Raw genomic sequence first — 19,006 nt, 5'->3', positions numbered from 1 at the left:
TTAATCTAAGTTACACACCCTGGAAGACCCAGAGAGATGAGCAGCTAGACTTCCTTCCTCTCAAACGTACAGAAGTTTTTCTTGATCTTTTGACTATTTGATTTGTGTCACGAACACCCAAAGTGACATGTGACGTCAGTCGGTGAAAATCCCGTGTGCGGAGCTTGTGGAGAAGCACGGAGCGGAGCTGAGACCGTCCGGGCGGGTGTGTCCCGCTGTGGACTCGCAGGTCGCGGAGGTGACCATTTTTCCCAGAAAGAGATTTCCATTTACTGTCAGCTTTCGGACAAAAATGTCACCGAGTGTTCAGTAACCTGCCTCAGAAGTTGGGAGAGACGAGCTTGTCCAGCAAAGTATTTTCTCCATGATGGGAACCACAGAACGTCTGTTTCCTGTTCCCTCTTAGGTTTGTTTGGCTAGGAACCTTCCGTGAGAAAACTGATTTTATTAAATATATCTTACGGTATTTGGAAGTAATTCATGTTTCGTCCTGGCCGTGGTGGGCCTGGGAGGGGAGGGCGGGGGCTCCTCTCTGCGGCTTCCATGGCGGAGCGTGTGGGACTCCGGCTGCGTCTCTCTGTGGGTGGTCGTGGTGGAAGGGGCGTCGGCTTGGTGTGAGAGGCAGGCCTCTAACTCCACTGCGGCTTACGTGACCTTCAGCAAATGCTCTCACTTCTCTGAGCCTCCGTTTCCTGCTCTCTTAGATGGAGTGGTTTGTCCAGCGTCTTTGCTGGGTCACGCCCTGGAGACGCCCCGGGAATGGGGCCTGGTCTCCTCCGAGGAGGGAATGAACCGTGGTGTCTCCACCTACCTTATGGGCTGCTTTGGGGGTCACACGAGGACCCCTTTATGTATGACCTGCTGTGCAAATCCTGGACGTCATCGTCTCGGTCACCGGAGTTACCAGGTCCTGGAGGACCGCGAGATTTGAGCGTGGTTTACTTGTTGGGAATGGGGACGCCAGTGAGAACAGCAGCCTGCCCTCCCTGACGTCACGTGGCCCGGGCTGGGCCTGTCGTCCTGGTCTTGACAGTGTCTTTGGGCGATTAGTGTCAGGTCTCACTTAACATGTCCTTGTCACCTTGCATGTGTCTCTGAGTGTCCCGTCCCATGCACTTAACGTGTCCCTGTCGCCTCGCAGATGTCTCACGCAGCCACCAGTGCCTTCTGCCGATCCATTAAGCTGCAGTGTGAACTTTACCCCTCTAGAGAAGTGGCCATCTGTCTGGACCCCTACTGTGGACTCGGATTTGTCCTCTGGTGCCTCTGCAGGTGAGATTCCTCTTCAGTACCTTTTTCTAAAAAAAGAAATCATACTCTCTCCTTTCTAGACCTTTGGCCCTGCTGGGCAGCCCCCAGCGCAGCCTGGCCTGCAGGACGCAGGACCTGTCCCCGAGCCTCTCCTGACGGACCAGCTCTTGGGGACACGCCTGTGGTGTGTCCCTGCTTCGCAGATCTCGATGTGGTTCGAGGGAACCTACGGGGGCAGTTGCCTTGTTCTCAAAGCTGCGGCCCCTCACTCTCCCCGTAGACTCCTGGCCGTGGGCCAGGCTCTGTGCCTCGGTTCCCAGTGGTCACGCCAGCCTGGAGTCTGCCTCGGTCGGTGGTCATTCGGTGGTCATTCAGGTCCCGCGTCTTCCAGACTTCGCGCCGGCTGTCAGCTGCCGCGGAGCCTTCTCGGGCCTGGGGTGGGCTCCGGGGCCTCCCTCAGACGTTGCGGTCCAGGAACTCGAGTTCCTGATGCGCTTTGGATCCTCTCTGGTTACTCGTGACGGCTCACACAGCACAAGTGCTGTGTGTAGACAGTTACCGTACTGTGTTTTTATTGAGTAATAACAAAAACACCCATCCATGTTCGGTACAGGCGCAATCGTTTCCCCGTATGTTTTTGCTCTGTGCTTGATTAAAGCCATGGATGGGGAACCTGCAGGTACAGAGGGTCGTCTGTATTCCCTTTTAGGAAAAATAAGTGAAACTTTGGGATATAGGAATAAAGACAGAAATGGAAACTGGTTCCAAAACGCCCTTTGTTACGTTCCCTGAAAAATCGTTTTCATACCAAGAGTCCTATTTGAAGTAGATTTTGTTCACAAACTTAATTTCCTTACATATTTTTTTTAACTAGTGGGATTCTCTTTTAAGCAGTTTTGAAAATTTTGAGATTGGCCACATACAAGAACTGGGATTAGTAGTTAGCGAGGCCTAATGTGCTACTTTACCAGTGAAATTTTGTGTAGCTAGAACATCCCTTTTATTTAAATCTTAGAAGGTGATTTATTTTGGATATTCTATTATAACGTATGACATCTATTAATGCTCATTCCTAGTAGTAAACCAAAAATATTAAAGCTATAAAAAATATAGTTTTTAACAAATACTTCATTCCAAGTCCACACTTAACCTTAATGAATTAAAATGTGTAATCTGTTGTTTTTCTTCGTCTCCCTAAATGTGCTCTCCAATAATACAAAGGTAAAATAAAAGAATGATTATAATCTTCTGTTTGTTGATTTCTTCAGATGATTTTAAAGTAAAAATCTGAACTTAAAAATACTGCGTGACTAACTCTCATCGTCATAGTTCTCTTCTCCTTACGCTGGAAGCCCGTGTCTGAGCAGCGCGGCCCACGTCCCCCTCAGTGGGCGTCGGGGACACGTCTGGGCCCTGCGGTCTCTGTCAGCTCAAAGCTGCTGGAGGCCACGCTTACCCACGCGTGGTCCCCTGTCCCAACGGAACCTTGTCTGTAAAAACAGGCGGCATCTGTGGTTTTCCATCCCCTGCTCTGAACTTCCAGACATTTCTACCAAAATTCGATCCCTGTGTTTTCTGCTGTGAACGAGGATCCGGTTTGTTAACGTAGCAGCTTTGAGAGAATCCCGCGAGTGTCACAGCACTCGGCGGTTTTAAACACGTGCTGACCACGGCAGTGACCCTGTGTGGTAATTGCTGCGGCGCTCATGTGCTTGTCAGAGTGTCTTCACAAACACGGTTCTATCTTGCGGAGCTGGTTTACTGCCCTGTCTTCCGGCCGGCTGTCGCGAGCCTTCCCGCTGCGCAGGTTGGCGCCCGCCCCGCCCTGACAGCCTCCTCTGTCTCCGCAGCGTGTACTCGGGGCACCAGTCCATTCTGATCCCGCCCTCAGAGCTGGAAACCAACCCCGCCTTGTGGCTTCTCGCCGTGAGTCAGTACAAGGTCCGGGACACGTTCTGCTCCTACTCGGTGATGGAACTCTGCACCAAGGGGCTGGGCTCGCAGACGGAGTCGCTCAAGGTAAGCGCCCCGCCCTGGCCACGAGTCCGCGGGGGACTCCCGTTCACCGAGTTGGTGATGGTCGTACAATCCTCCAAAAAAGCCAGGTATGATCTGCTGTCACCCGAAGCTTATAGGTTGTTTTCATGTGAAAACATTTTCTGACGTGACTATTTCCCCACAGCCACGACGCTAATGAGCCAAAGTGTAAAGTGTTTTATCAACGTCTTCCATCCCACTAGGTCGACTTGAAAGATCCTAAGTTTGTTTTTATTTGTTTGGTCAGTTGAGTTCTCCAGGGAAATTAGCTGTGTCTGACGTTGGTGTTTAAGGAGGTTTTCATGTAGCCGCTCACTTTTGTTTTCCGTGAAGACCCTGACGTGTAGGGTCCCAACCAAAGTTCGTTTTGCAGCCAACCAAACAGTGCTGTGTCCTGTTTCTTATAATTTCTTACTTATCACGTAAAAGTAATAGTATTTCCCTCCATTGAAACGGAGGACGTTTTGGCAGCGTATTTTCATGGTAAATTAAATAATCCCTAGTTCCAAGTAAGTAGGAGGGAATGATCACGTGACCCGTTTGGATTATATTTGAACCTACTGTTCACTGTATGTCCAGATATGTATGTGTCTCTGCATATATACAGGCTATATTGTTTGTGTGATATGTGCACACATGTTATCTGCACACATATAAACAGCAAAGCGTACATTTATCACGCCTGCATTCTGTTTTCTCAGTGCATTAAGCTTGCACAGGAAAACAAAATGCAAGATAACTTTGATATTAAGCTACATAAAGGTGCAATTATTAAGTTATTGACATATGAATAAAATTATAAAACATAGTTATTACTCATAACACCTATATAGAAGAAAATGATCAAGTACGTTGTCATGAACTTTCCCTGTTAGTACATATATACGTCACCAAAGTATTAATAATAGCATAATTCAGGGATTACTAAGCACGTTGTGTGCTCCTCTAAGCTCTAAAACAGCTCTCAGAAATAGGAACTGTTATCGCCCCCATTTTAATGATGAGGGAACCTAACTCACAGGGAAATCGAACGAGCTTTCCGCGTCCTTCGGTGTAATAAACTCAGAGACAAATTTGGCATCTCTGGCTTCAGACCCACTGTCAGAACCATGTGCTGCATCACCTGTCAGATAGACACAGGTGTAAACACATAATTTGTATCACCGAGACTCCAGTCCTGTGTACGTACGATCATATTTACATACTTAACGTCAACGTTACCTTGAACCGAGTCTCCTCCTCGTTTAGGACCCTGGTCAGTTACCTACGTGCTGAACCACCTTGAAAATGCTTGAAGGGCTGAACGATGCGGGTTTTGGTGGCTGCCCTCTTAGCAGCTCTGGTTTTACTCTCCTTTACGTTCAAATGCAATTCCTGTGGCTGACTCCTCTCCCCAGCCTGGCCCCGAAGTTCCGGCTTTGCCACTGAGAGCTGTGCTCGAGCCTTTGAATTCCCTCTCGTGGGAGTCCTGCTCTTGCCCAGCTGACCGAACTCGGTGCAGAGAGTGAGATGCTTAGTGATGAGAACTTACCTGTGATCTTTGGGAGAGCTGTTTTTATGAAGTTGTCTAAGAATTTCAGTTTTACTTATTTTAAAATGCAGGAATTGTTTGTGTTCTTGCACATCCGAGCTTGTAGGAATCCATCAAAGGCTTCTCCTTTCCCAAACCCCGTCCTTTAATTATCTTATCGAGGATGTTGTTTTCCTTGTTTTCCTTTTCCTCCTCGTGGTTCTTGCTGGTGCTTGTTGCTATTGTTTAAACTATTTATAATGGCGTTCCCAGCAATCTGAGCATCTGTGTGGGTTTTCATCAGCATCCCGGAGAGGTTCAATGAATGACAGGGCTGGGGGAGCCCTGGACGTGAATAGCCGTGCTGAGCCCTCCGACGTGTATGTGGGGTTCAGACCAGAGGCATCTCTGGGTCGCGTAGAGCCTGGCGCGCTGAAGGCCGACTCAGTGTCGCTGTCGTTATTTCCAGGCACGAGGACTGGACTTGTCCCGAGTGAGAACCTGCGTGGTGGTGGCGGAGGAACGGCCTCGGATCGCGCTCACTCAGTCGTTCTCGAAGCTGTTCAAAGACCTGGGCCTCCACCCGCGGGCCGTCAGCACCTCGTTTGGCTGCAGAGTGAACCTGGCCATCTGCTTGCAGGTGCGTCCCACTGGTGTCGATAGGGCTGGAGTCGGAAGGGTCCCTCGAATGGCGGGGCACAGCACAGACTTGCTCAGCATAGTCTCCTTGGCTGGCGCTTAGCTACATCTGGAAGAGTATCTTTTACCCATATGCATGTGGTGGGTGCGCATTTGTTTCTTTTTTTTAAATTACAGTCTGCCTGTGTATCCATTATTCATAAGTTGCATTCATCCTGCACGGACTCTGTCCCAGAGTGTTGTAACTTCTGCAGCAGGAGTAGCAGTTTGCCACACCCCTGCTGTCCGACTTCTTAAAGATTGGACACTAGATGTATGTCTCAAGAAATCCTGTCCCTTGAAGTCATTAGTCTCATGTATGCAGACAGTTGACGTAGGGAATGTCATTACATGAAGCAGGTTCTGGAATTTTCTGCTGTGACAGCAACGTAGAAACAGCAAAGTACATTTCTATGAAATAGGTATGAGTGAGGCCGCTCTAGCAAGATGGCCTTGCATTAACTGTGGCTGGAAAATAGTTTTTTTTTCTATTCTGAACCCTTAACGTAAAACACGCCAATCCGTGGGGATGCCTATGCTGGGTTAGGGCTGCCCAGAGGCAGGGAGGTGGGGGCTGTGGGGAAGCCCTCCCCACGATCGATCGCTTCCTGCAGCTCTGCCCAGAGCTAGTCCACCCAGGGCAGGGCTGGGGGCATGCTCCTGGAACATTCTGAGAGAAACAAAACTGTTCTCCCAGCAGGTGCTGGGAAGGTGAACGCTTGGTGTGCGTCATCCCCCTGCCCCCCGCCCATGCACCGTCCCTTCCATTCCCAGCCCCAAAAGGGTTGCATTAAGCTGCCATTGGGGTGAGCCTCAGGGGCTCTAGGTCTGTTCTCCTCTTGCCTGTCCAGTGCATGGATGTAGCCGCTGTGTGAGAGGAAGGGGTCCCCCTCTTGCCACGCAGCCAGTCTGAGGAGATCACTTCAGAAAAAACAGTTACAAAGAGTGTTTTTGATTTTCACGTGGGTGTGTTCCATGCTTCTATCTTCCTTCTCTTTGAATTAGCTCCATTTTTTAAACATTATAAACTACCAAATTCTTCTCAAGAGTCAGTTAAACCTTGTCCTAGGATTGAAATTCATTCCCTTTTCTTAGAGGTCATATGAACAATTAGATTTATTTTGCCAAACTAGTTCCTTAAATACTGAAATTTCCTTTCCCTGTATACCTTTCCTGCTCCCTGTAAATGTTTCTAGCTGTCTGTTTCTTTAAGAGAAAGGGGGAAGGTAGAAGTTCACTTCTTAAGTAAATTCAGCAGTAGCTGATATAATGGACTCCCAGTCAAGAACAAGCTCATGAGGATAGGCGCTGCCCACCATGGTGTTTATTCTTCTGTGTTTTGTCCTAAAACATTGGTGGTGGGGGTGGTGAAGGGAGAAGAGTAGAGTGGATTCCATTTCAGCCCGCTGACCCAGAGCACTCGCTCACTCCAACAAGCATCGGGGTTCCGCAGCTCCTCGCCATGCAAAAGTGGCTGTAAAATAGGAGGAATAGAGCACAGACATTTATCTCTTTAATTTATTCAGTTTTGCATTTATTTCCAGCTACCTGGATCCAAAATGTTTTCAGGTAGTTTATAAGGAAGGAGTGCATTAAGTAGGAGAAGATATAATACACTACAAATAAAAAAAGGTAAAATAAAAATAAGAGTAAGAAAGTTGGCAGAGTCAAGAATGATATAAAAAATCAAGCACATAAAAAACTAAGATATTCCCTGAGTTCCAAACTTTGTAATTAAACGTTTAAAGGCATTGAAAAATTTACAGTTTTCCTGTGAAGCACCAGAATTAGCAATGCGTGTGGGAATATTTGTTTTCAGCCTCAATTTGTCGTGTTTGACGGCATTGTTTTCTCCACCATGTCGTCTGCTGTGGCTGGCAGCTTTCAGTCTGACCCTGAGCATCCTGGTAGGGAGAGCCCAGTCGGAACAAGGGAAGAGCTTCTCTCTCTGCAAGATTCTAACTAAGCAAAGAACATTGCCAGAAAAGAAGCGGAACCTTAGCCATGTGTCGCAGGGCTTACGAATAGTGTGCTTTTGGGATGATGTCTGTAGAGCTAATGGTATCTCCGTCAGAAGTGTTGCCTGGTCTCCAGGGACGGCTGAGCGATGCGACGTATCAGCTTTTATTACTGCAGAGCTTGAACGTGGCCTTAGCAGTGCTGACGTACGGTGTTGGATCCTTACGGGGACCTCATGTGCGATTCTGCCCATGCTGACTTGACACTTGACAAGTGTTCTTTAAAACACATCTGATAAACCAGGCGCGGTGGCTCATGCCTGTAATCCCAGCACTCTGGGAGATGGAGGGGGGAAGATCGCTTGAACTCAGGAGTTCAAGACTAGTCTGTGCAAGAGTGAGATCCCATCTCTGCTAAAAATAGCAAAATGAGCCAGGCGTGGTGGATCACGCCTGTAGTCCCAGCTACGCAGGAGGATGCTTGAGCCCAGAAGTTTGAGGTTGCAGTGAGCTGTGATGACACCACCGCGGTCTACCCAGGGTGACAGAGTGTGAGACTCTGTCTCAAAAAACAAACAAGTCTGATACATGAAATTTCCATGTACACAGAGATAAATTGGGGGTCGTTTCTACATTGCAAGTGTGGCCATCGCTGACGGCACTCTGGTCCCCAAGCGTCTCTCTCCCCTTTGTACAATTCCATACAGAGCGACTTTCTTACGTAGTCTTCACACTTTTGCTTCCCAACACCTTGACTCACGCTCTCCTCTGCCCAAAATGGACTTTCCGCCATCCTCACACAGCAAAGCTTCCCTCTTGTCCAGGCTCCCTCTGTGAAGTCTTACTGATCCAGCTACAGATACTTTCCTTCCTCTGAATTCCCGTGTCACTTCCTCCCCCACTTCACACGCCCTACTGTGTTTTATAATCATCAAATGTCTCTTCCCTTCTGCTCCGTGAGTAGCTGTGTGAGAGAACACAGCTCGACTGAGGACTCTTCCTCAGCATCCAGTGACATCTCACATAGTCACGGTCACTTCCTGGTGTTGAATAAATTTCACAGAAGCACTGAAATTTGATTCCCTTAACTGCCAGTCTTATGCATGCAAATATGATTCACAATAGAGAAATTAAACATATTGATTAGAGTCTAGCATCCTGTGTTAAAAGTATTAATACATGCCATTAATTTATTTTCTCTGAAATGAACCCCATGGTGTGAACCCTCACCAAATAAGAGCCCAAATCATCATTGGCAACTCTTCTCCTTGCAAATGAAAATCAAGGGTTTACTGATCCTTCAAGCTTCTAACAGCATTTTCATCTCAAACAGGGAGTCTGGGGCCTATGCCTTAAGAAAAAAGACATTCATAATAAAAAGAAAAACACACATACCACTTTTACATTCTTAACAAATGCAGTGGACCCTTCGATTTAGATAACATCTAGTTCGATCTTCTGTGCTCATTAACAGCAAAGTTTAGCCATTTCATTTTAAGATAAGAGAAATAAAGGCCCAGAGAAGTTAAGTGAACTTTCCTAATTGACAAAGCCAGGAAGTAAAAGCAAAACAAAATCTAGAAGTATCAGCTATTTGTTATTTTTAGGAATGACATTTCCTAGAATCTTTAGCTGTAAAAATGATACTAAAACAATGTCAATTTGTTGAATTTGTGATAAAAGTAGACATTAGAAATATCAAATTATGACTTCTGTATTTAAATAGCTTTAACATAAATTTCTCGTAGTGCTATTAAAAAGTGTTTGTAAATAGGACATCACCAAGTCACATAGTCATCAGCCTGGCCAAGGTCAAAGTGAAGGACAGAATCCTACAAGCTGCAAGACAAAAGCATCAAGTAACTTACAAAGGAAAACCCATCAGATTAACAGTAGATTCCTTGGGAGAAACCTTACAAGCCAGAGGGGACTGGGAGCCGGTCTTCAGTCATCTTAAACAGAATAACTGTCAGCCAAGAATTTTGTATCTTACAAAACTAAGTTTCATAAATGAAGGAGAAATTCTAAGGGAAATTCTAATTTGTCTAGAAATTCTAATTTGTCACCACTAGACCTGCCCTACAGGAAATGCTCAAGAGTGCTCTAAACACACAAAAGATATGGTCAATATGCACCAGCGTGAAAACAGCTCCTATGAGAGAGTAACACAAGGAAGAACACAAAGCAAACAGGTAACAACATGACAAGAACAGTACCTCGCTTATCAATATTAACATTAAATGTAAATGGTCTAAATGTTCCCCTTAAAACACTGCTTGATGGAATGGATTTTTAAAAAACCCAATCATTTGCTGTCTCCAAGAAACTCATTTAACTCAGAGAGAGTCACATAGACTCAAGGTAGAGGGATGGAAAAAAATATTCCATGAAAATGGAAACCAAAAACAAGCAGGAGTACCTATTCTTATATCCAATAAAACAGACTTTAAATCAACTACAGTGGGGAGAAAACAAAGATGGTCATTATACAATGATAAAGTGGTCAATTCAACAAGAAGATATAACAGTCCTAAATATATATGCTCCCAATATCAGAGCTCCCAGATTTGTAAGACAAATACTATGAGACCTAAGTAATGAAATAACAACATAATAACGGAGGACTTCAAAACTCAACTGGCAGAACTAGAATAGATAGGTCCAAGCAGAAAACCAACAGGGGAACATTGGACTTAAATGGGACTCTAGAACAGGTGGATCTCACAGATATTTACAGAACATTCTACCCTGAAACTGCAGAATACACATTCTTCTCATCAACACATGGAACATTTCTGAAGGTAGACCATATGTTAGGTTACCAAATAAGTCTTAGCAAATTTAAAATCAAAATCATACCATGTATCTTCTCAGATCACAGTAGAATAAAACTAGAAATCAGTTCCAGGAGGAACCCTGCTAACTACACAAATACCTGGAAGTTAAACAACCTGCTCCTGAAAGATCTTTGGGTCAATGATGAAATCAAGATGGAAATCAGAAAATGTTTTGAATTGAATGACAGAGGCAACACCAGCTACCAAAATCTGAGGTGCAACAAAAGCAGTGCTAAGAGAAGGGTTCATAGCACTAAGTGCCTACATCAAAAGACAGAAAAATCACAAATTAACAACCTAATGTCACACCTTGGGGGACTAGAAAAATAAGAACAAACCAAACCTAAAGTTAGCACAAGACAAGAAATAACAAAAATCAGAGCAAAACTAAACAAAATTGAAACCCAAAAAACAATACAAAGGATCAATGAAACAAAAAGTCAATTCTTTGAAAAGACAAACAAAATCAACAGACCACTAGCTAGATTAACCAAAGAAAGAAAAGAAGGGGAGTCAAATAAGCTCAATCAGTAACGAAAAAAGAGACATCACAACTGATAAATAGAAATACAGAAGATCGTCCAAGACTATTGTGAACACCTCCACGCACACAGACTAGAAAATCTGGAGGAAATGGATAAATTTTCAGAAACCCCCAACCTCCCAAGCTTGAGTCAGGAAGAAATAGAAATCCTGAACAGACCAATATTGAGTAGTGAGATTGAATCACTAATAAAAAAAAAACTTCCCCAGGGAAAAAAAAAAAAGCCAGGGACCAGATGGGTTTCCAGCCAAATTCCACCAGACCTACAAAGAACTGGGACCTGTACCACGGAAACTGTTTCCTGACATTGAGAAGGAGAGAACCCTCCCTACCTCATTCTACAAAGCTGTCATCGCTCTGATACTGAAGCCAGGAAAGGTCACAACAACAAGAACAGCCACAGACCAACACCCCTTATGAACATACATGTAAAAATCCTCAACAAAATAGCGAATTGAATCCAACAGCACTTCAAAAAAATAACTCACCATCCTAGGGATGCATCTTCTTGATGAAGCGACCTTTCGACATCATGAAACATACGTCTTCTTCCCTGGCAACGCTTTAGGTCTAGCGTGTCTGCTATTGATGCAACCACACCCGTCTTCTAACGCTGACCTTGCATGTACTCGCAAACGTCAGTACCTTCCTAGCTAAAGTGCTTCCCGTAAACAGCATACAGTTGAGTCATTTTTATTCAGTCTGACAATTTCTGTCTTTTAACTGAGTGTTTAGTTCATTTACTTTTCCCCCAAGAATACAACTTACAGAGAATACAACTTACCATCTTAACTATTTTTAAGTGTACAGTTCAGTGGTGTTAAATATATTCAGATTTTCATTTTTAATTCTGTTTATGTGGTGAATGACACTTCCTGATTTTCCTTTGAAGTAACAGGCTCACTTTGTTCCTTTTCAAGAAAGTGTTCGTGAGATGCTCATGTCTGAATGTCATTTGTCACTTGTTCTTTGAAGTAAAAATGGAGTTTCACGAAAAAGGCCGCAAGTCAAGCTTGCACTTCAGTCCCATGTGCGCTTTTCCTGGAGATGAGCGTGGGCTTCACGAGTGCTTCTCCTTTCATCACGTGGAATGTCAGAAAGACGTCTGCAGTCGAGATTTAATCCGGTTACCGCTTTTCATGGCTTCATCCAAAGTGTTCGCGAGAGACGCTGTTGTTTGCTCTGCCCCCGGGTGCCTCACCTCTGCGTGGTCAGCTCGAACAACACGGTGAAAAAGACCAGTCGGCTCCTTGGAATCCTGTGAACGTGACTGGTTTCTCGGGTCCCAGGGGGCCAAGGGACTCCAGACGTCTGTGGACCACGCTCTGAGAACCACCGCTTTCAGCCACGCAGGAAAGTGACTTTTCAAAAAGGTTTAAATAGAGAAACTATTAAAGTTTTCTCTTTAACTCTCAAATAGTGAGAACACAAGACCAAAACACCAGTGCGCCTATTCAGCCTGCCTTCAGGTCAATCCAAAGTTTAATTTACTCTAGTTTTCAAGTTTAAATACGTGCCAAAAAAGCGTGGTCTATCAGTTGTGTGAATGTGTCAGAGCAGCAAAGTCCCTTCATACCCAGTGACCAGGAGGAGTTATGGTTGGTTCTCTCGCTTCTCAGGTGATTTCAAGAGCTTTTGTCTATTTTGGTCACTTTAAAGCAATCAGATGCATAAAAGAAGGGGTGAAATAGCCTTTTTCATGGAAGAAACTTCTCTAGGTCATTACTAGCATTATAAACGATGACCCAATAGTCTTGCTAAATCCACAGGTCAAGGTGAATTCATTAAATTTTATGGTTTCTAACCATGGTTAAAAGTTAAAAGGTAAAGTTGTGACTACACTAGTGAAAAGACCAATATCCAGACCATTCTAGAATAAATGAGTTCCCTGTCCCCTACAGCACCAAATCCAAAGCCACGTCACCCACTTGGTTTGGTGCTGAGGAAGGCTGCTTGGGGCTTGCGTCCCTCCTGCCACGTGAGGGTTGAAGAAGCCCGTGGTGCTCTAGGCCAGGCGGGTGCTGTGTTGGCAAAGGGACTTGTGGCCCAGATGGTGCACAGAGCACAATAAATGAGCATCTTTGAAAAAGTTCATCCCCTTCCTTTAGACCACTGCCTTAGTCTTCTCTCATCCCACTTGCCTTGTTAATGAAATACCGTAGGTTCTTTTAACAGCAGAATGCTAATGAGATTTTACATCTAGAAAGGAGATTTGTCCTGTTCAAACCACCCAAATCAGGAGGCTCGTGTGTGTGGTCACTTCCCTGTGCACTTTATATAAATGCTTGTGTGTGAGCCTCCAAGGAGACAGAGAACCCGGGACCGGACAGACACAACCATGTCCTTGTGCCCGCTCTGCTCTAGGGTGAGGCAGACCTTACCCAGAGATCATACAAAGGACACATGCTCTGGTGCAACATGGGGCTGACTCCGGAGAACTGCTTTAAGAAAACATTGGCGTATGCTGAGTTCCAAGAGAGGAGTTAGGGACGGGGAGATCGTTACAGCCGGGGAGGTGTGAGGCGAAGCCCCTGGAAACAGAGGGTTGGGGAAGACGAGGTGGCCGGGGGTGGCTGGAACCAGAGAGGGCTGTGCAAGGGCACCTGCCCTGTCCCTAAGATCAGTGGGAAATCGTTGTAGGGTTTGGGGCAGGGACATGTCGCAGTTAGTTACTCATTTCGAAAAGACCACTCAGAGTACAATATTGAGGGTCCTCCAGCCTGGAACGTATCCGCAACCCCCACATTTTCCAGTGAATAGAGACACTGTTTTGGAACTTGGGGTACAAAGAAGAACTCAGATTCTGTGGCACGTTTCTGTAGGTTGTGCTGATGCTACAACACGGGAATTGCTGAACAGGGAAACCACTTGGCTTGAGAGTTATGTTCTGTCTTGACTTTGCTGATATTTGGGACATGAGTCTGTATATCTTTAGCTGAAGTTTAAATATACATAGTTTGTTCAATAAGCACTTAGTGCCTAATTGACATACTTTTATATCATAAGAAAATGGTTTTTTGGTAGGTGCGGTTATCCCGGTGTCTGTGGGGGGTGGGATGTGGGGCTCCCTATGGACGCCACCGTCCGAGGACACCCAAGTCTCTGATACAGAGTGGCGCGGTGTCCGAGTGTAACCTGCGCATATACTTTAAATCATCTCTAAATTACTTATGATACCACGTAAATAGTTGTTATACTGTATTTTTGGGATGCAATGTATTTTCCCTCAGGCCACTGAAGTATCTTTCCCAAATATTCCCAGAAAAGGAGAAAAAGTAGAAGACTTTTCAAAGTTGTCTTCAACATAAGGACAAGGAAAATAAGTGTGTGTATGTTCAATACAGACACTTTTTTTTTTCAAATTTTTTGATCCGCAGTTGGTTGAATCCATGGGTGCAAGACCCATGGACGCAGAGGGCCAACTGTATAACATTTTTTATACAATTGGATTTTAAATTGAATCCATCCTCTTCTGATTAACATAACTTGAAATTTCAAAAAATGCTTTAACTTTGTTTCTGAAGAAGCTTTATTTGGAGTAGACAACTCCAACTGTTTTCCTGCTGGTCCTTTTTGCAACTATCCGATGGTCTGTAAACACTCGGTGGTGCGTATGTGCGTATGTGCGTATGGGCTCTCCCCATGTAAGAGAATGCTGACTGCGTTCTTGGGCAATGTGAAGATTTTGTTAAATACTCACTCCTGAAGGTGCATCTTGAAACTTCAGACTTTGTACCTCAGGGTTTTTGAAGTGCGGAAGCATTTGTATTTTAACTTCCGTCTCCTCTGTGTGTCCTGTGTCCGTGCTCAGACCTACTCCGCTCCTGCCCACCACGGGTACAAGCTAGAAAATGAGGTCCTGGTCATACGTGTTTTTTTGTGAGATATGACCGTAAGCCATTATAACAGAATTGGTGAATTGGGATAATTTAGAGAGAACATTGACTTATTTTTGTTCCGGTTAATATTTAGGTTTTGGAGAATCTTGAGGGAAGGGAATTAGGTCATTCAGCCTGAGACATTCAGTAGGAGCCCAGCGTCTCCAGAGTGTGCGCCTTTGTTAACCGCTATTTTCTTTCTTCGTGCCTTGCCTCTCTCCTAAAGACTGGCTCAGAGACAGCAGTAGCCGTAATTACCACGGCCAAGTAACAGAGAAAAATGGGATCGTAATTTTTCTTTGAAATCTTGAATCATTGCTTTTTTAAATAGACTCAGCTCTGTTTTGAGCGGTGGTGGTTTTTCAGTCTGCCTTTGTTTATTACCAAATTTCAGCCCAAAGAAAACCAGCTGAGAACTTTTCTGTGGCTGCTGCCACGTCCAGCATCTGCCCAGTAACTGCCGTGGTCGGGAGTGTGGGCTGCACTCGCCATCTGCACAGAGAACAGCTGGGCCTCTGCCCAGGTGCTGTGAAAAATCTATTTTTCTCCTTTTCTGGGAGTATTTGGGAAGGACACCTAAGTGGCCTGAGGGAAAATACCTCCTATCCGAGGGGGTTGCCCAAGTCACTCTCCAGAGTTTTCCCACCGTGCTGCTGTAGACAACGTAACGCGGGCGCCAGGCAGGTGTCACGGCTGTGGAAGACAAGGAAGAGGAGAAAACAGACGTGGCCGTGTCTCCAGGAAGCAGCCACTGTGGCAGGTGGTGCGGGGGTCTCACTGGGGCAGAAATCCCTCCTCGGGCTGCTGAGCCAGACGTGGCAGAGCCGGGTGTTTCTTTCGGCTTCAGAGGCACTTTTATCCCCTTCCTTGACCCAACTGTGCAGCTGGACAGGGCTAGGCGCCCCATCTCAGATGTAAAAGCCTACGGGCGTCTGTCATTGGAACTGTTCCAGTGAAAGAACCGTCACTAGATTTAGCCAGTGAGACTTGTACTCCCACTTCCCTCAGAAAGAAAAGAAACTCAAAGAGCACCACGAAGTTAAAACACCCGGCAGCACCATTTACCTTACATACTAAAAAACCACTCAGATCCGTCTCCGTGGGTGGTCGTCTCTTGCTCTCTCTCCTGTTGCTCTGTGGATGTGTTGACATCTTTAAAACATTTTTTTAGCCTTTAACGGTACAGTGATTAATTTTAACGGTTTCCATATTTGACATTGCTTTTGATCTTCTTTTTACTTTGTTTCCCGCTTTGTGCATCTCCCTCCCCCATCCCATTTTACCCGTCGGGTGGTGTGTCTGTGCGTGTCACTCACTCTTGGTCTCTGTCACTGTGGTGTCCTCCCTTTCTTGTCCCCACCCTCCTGCTGCTGTAGCCCCACAGGCTGTGGACACTGGCCGAGCAGGTAGGGGACCTTCCCGCCCGCCCCTCCCCTGCGCCCCATCCCGCCACGCGGTGGGACAGACTAGAAGTTGAGTGCAGAGACTGACCTGGGGTCTGGGGACCCTGCGGTCCAGGGTGCTGACGGCTGGTGATGTCAGTGCGCGGGTATCTCTAGACGCTCCACAGACGCTGTGTTTTCATTGTGCACGGTCAGTGGTTTCTTTGCCACTTTGGGGTCATCTCCGTTTTACTTCATTTTCCACCTGTTTTCTGATTTGCTTGTTTGTTTTTTAACTGACCACCTCTGGGTACATGCCTCACTCCGCATCACACCTGTTCTCCACTCAGCGCTGGTCTGTGACACGGCTTCACGGAGTAGCCGTGGGTAGAAGGGACGCTCTTGCTGCTGTGCTGTCCCTGGAAGCTTCCACCTGCAGGCTGCTGCATGTGCTGCTCTTTTCCTCTGTCTCGGGGGCAAGAGGCCAGTGCCCAGGATGACTGAATAGTATAGTATGTTTTAACAAAGTTGTCTTTGTTTTTTCCTTATATTTCAACAATATAAGAAACTGTGTCTTTAGCACAAAATCGGGATTCTCTCTCGAAGAATGTTAATGTAGTTCTTCAAATAAATTCTGAAGGACTATTTATTTTTTGGCACATTAGTTGTAGGTTCAGTCTTTTCCTAGCCAAGGTATTGTGTTGCCTTCTCAAGAAATGTGTGTAAAATTTCAGTTTGTAACGTAGCCGTCATGATGTTGCTCTTGGATCACTGATCAGAGGTGATTTAAGTCAGTCCCGCATGATCTTGGAAGTGAGTTATGGCACCAAGGTGAGATTTCTGGCCTCCCATGCTGTTTATTTAACAGTCCAGTAGCTCAGACCGCAAGGTCCTGCTGAGCAGACGGTGGCAGGTGTCTCCCTCCCCGACGCACCTCTGCCGTGGCCACCTGAGGCCAGAGCGCAGGACTGGAAGGAACATGGCGGCTCTTGCTCACCTCTCCCTCCCTACCCTGTGGCAGTTCCTGCCTTGTGCTGCCTCGGTGCCACAAGCTCTGAAAACACACCTTTTATCCTAAAGGTGGGTGCATGTGGTGGAAACTCCGCAAATGACGCGTCACATCCCTGGCAACCTGCTTTTGCCAGCTAACCATTTTCTCTCGGCACTTCCGGCTTATTATTTGGCAAAATGTGTGGCATGTCTCTTATTTTTTTACATGTGTGTGGTTGTCGAGCTGTGGGAAAGTCCAATGTTATCCTAATAAGGTGTTCCTTTGGGAATTTAGATTATCAAACTGGAAGTGAGAGATAACTTGGATGGTGTGGTTTTAGTGCTTTTATTTTTATTTTTCGGTTGAAGATTTTACCAGAGACTCGCTTGCTTAGCTAGTAGGACGCCAGAGCCCAATTTCCCTCCACACAGACTTGAGTTAACCACACTGTGTCGTTGCTTTCAGGGGACCTCGGGACCTGACCCGACCACCGTCTATGTGGACATGAGAGCGCTGAGGCACGACAGGTACGGTACGCCTGCGGGTTTTTCCTTTTTTTCTTTCGGTTGCGTAGCACACAGGTCCCCATCTAGGAGGAGGAAGGTCCACAGTGTTTATTTGCTTGAAGTGTAATTATCTACGAATAAAGCAGTAGAGTTGGGCGAGTTGGCTTGAATTTTGCATGTGAAAACTATGTTGCACGGTAGCGGGAGAGTGGCGAGAGCTGCGCCAGCAGCAGCCTCTTGGTTCTTTCCCTTGGCCGTTTTAGTCAGGCGCCATCTTCCCACATTTTACATGAACTGAAATTTTTTGTGAGGCCATGTCCACGAAAAGCTAAAACAGAAGTCAGGTTCCCTTTTCTGTGCGACTTCCTCAGCGGCCCTGAGCACGAGTGACCGGGGTGTTGCTGGTGAGCGTGTGTGAGCGAGGACGGCTCAGGATGGGCAGGTGGTCAGAAGGATGGAAAGACGTTTAGAGGAATTTCGGCCCCAGCAAGGAGGACTATTAAAACGCCCTGCGGGGAAGAAAGACTCCCATGTATTTGCTGCGGACCCTCCCGTGGAAATTGATCGTTTTCTGTCTGGTGGTCGTGGAGATGCCCATCCTTGTTGCTTGCGTGATGCGCGCCCTGTTCTGCAGGGCCTGCCGTCCTCGATGATCAGCAGCTGCTCAGTGAATGTGCTGCTCTGTGCCAGTCACTGCGCTACCAACTGCATTTTCTCACCTCCCGATACTGGGTCGTTACACCACGTAACTCGTGGAGAAGTGGTGTGAGGTAGTCACGTGGCGAGTAGGTGGGAGACGCAGAGGAAACCTGGCCTGACTGCGTGTGATGTGCGCTCCGACGACAGGAGCCGCCAGCTCTCACGTGTGAACGTGCCGGGCCGGGTGAGGAGGCTGAGGAGGGTCCTCGGTCTAACCAGGTTCTTGGCAGGGCGCTCGTGGCCTAGTGGACACCTGGTCGTGTCTGGAGCGTTTGTGATTGACGTGACCTGGGCGGGGACAGGGACGCTGCCCAGCTCCCTGCAGTGCCCAGGACGGCAGCAGTGCCAGGGCTGAGACCACCCTGCACCCGGCCCTGTCCCGCCCGCGGTGGCCGCCTGGTGCCTGCAGCCTGTGTCAGAGCCTCCTATTTGAAGGACTGCATGTTACATGGTCCAAAAATCACGGAAGCCCCTCGCAAGGTGGCTGAGGGCCAGAGAAGGAGCCGAGATCACCAGCACCAGGTAGCGAAGTTCAGTCGGGAACGCTGTCAAAAGTCAGGAACGTAGTTTTATAGAGATTAAATAACTTGTCCCAGGGGCATACAATTTTCTAAATAATAACTGCTGGACTTTAAAGCAAATCTACTCTCTATAAAAATTATTTGGAAAATAATCTTATAATTGTGTAACTTTCTCAAGAGGTGAAAACTAGGTCATCAGAGAATACCTGCGTAA

The 19,006-nt window shown here is 46.5% G+C and overlaps 1 protein-coding gene across 1 annotated transcript in view; it reads left to right on the top strand.

Moving 5' to 3' along the window:
• DIP2C (DIP2 disco-interacting protein 2 homolog C (Drosophila)) overlaps positions 1 to 19,006 on the top strand; it is a 114,409-nt gene that overhangs the window by 77,517 nt on the left and 17,886 nt on the right. Inside the window, exons 29-32 of the mRNA XM_012664942.1 lie at positions 1,142 to 1,272; positions 3,102 to 3,270; positions 5,268 to 5,438; positions 17,532 to 17,593. Of these exons, the coding sequence (XP_012520396.1) occupies positions 1,142 to 1,272; positions 3,102 to 3,270; positions 5,268 to 5,438; positions 17,532 to 17,593 (533 nt within the window). The remainder of the gene's footprint in view (positions 1 to 1,141; positions 1,273 to 3,101; positions 3,271 to 5,267; positions 5,439 to 17,531; positions 17,594 to 19,006) is intronic.

Source organism: Propithecus coquereli, unplaced genomic scaffold (genome assembly GCF_000956105.1).
Source record: "Propithecus coquereli isolate 6110/MARCELLA unplaced genomic scaffold, Pcoq_1.0 Scaffold94, whole genome shotgun sequence".
NCBI classification, from domain to species: Eukaryota; Metazoa; Chordata; class Mammalia; order Primates; family Indriidae; genus Propithecus; species Propithecus coquereli.
The sequence above is the reverse complement of the archived record's forward strand: the minus strand, read 5'-3'. Positions and strand labels throughout refer to the sequence as shown.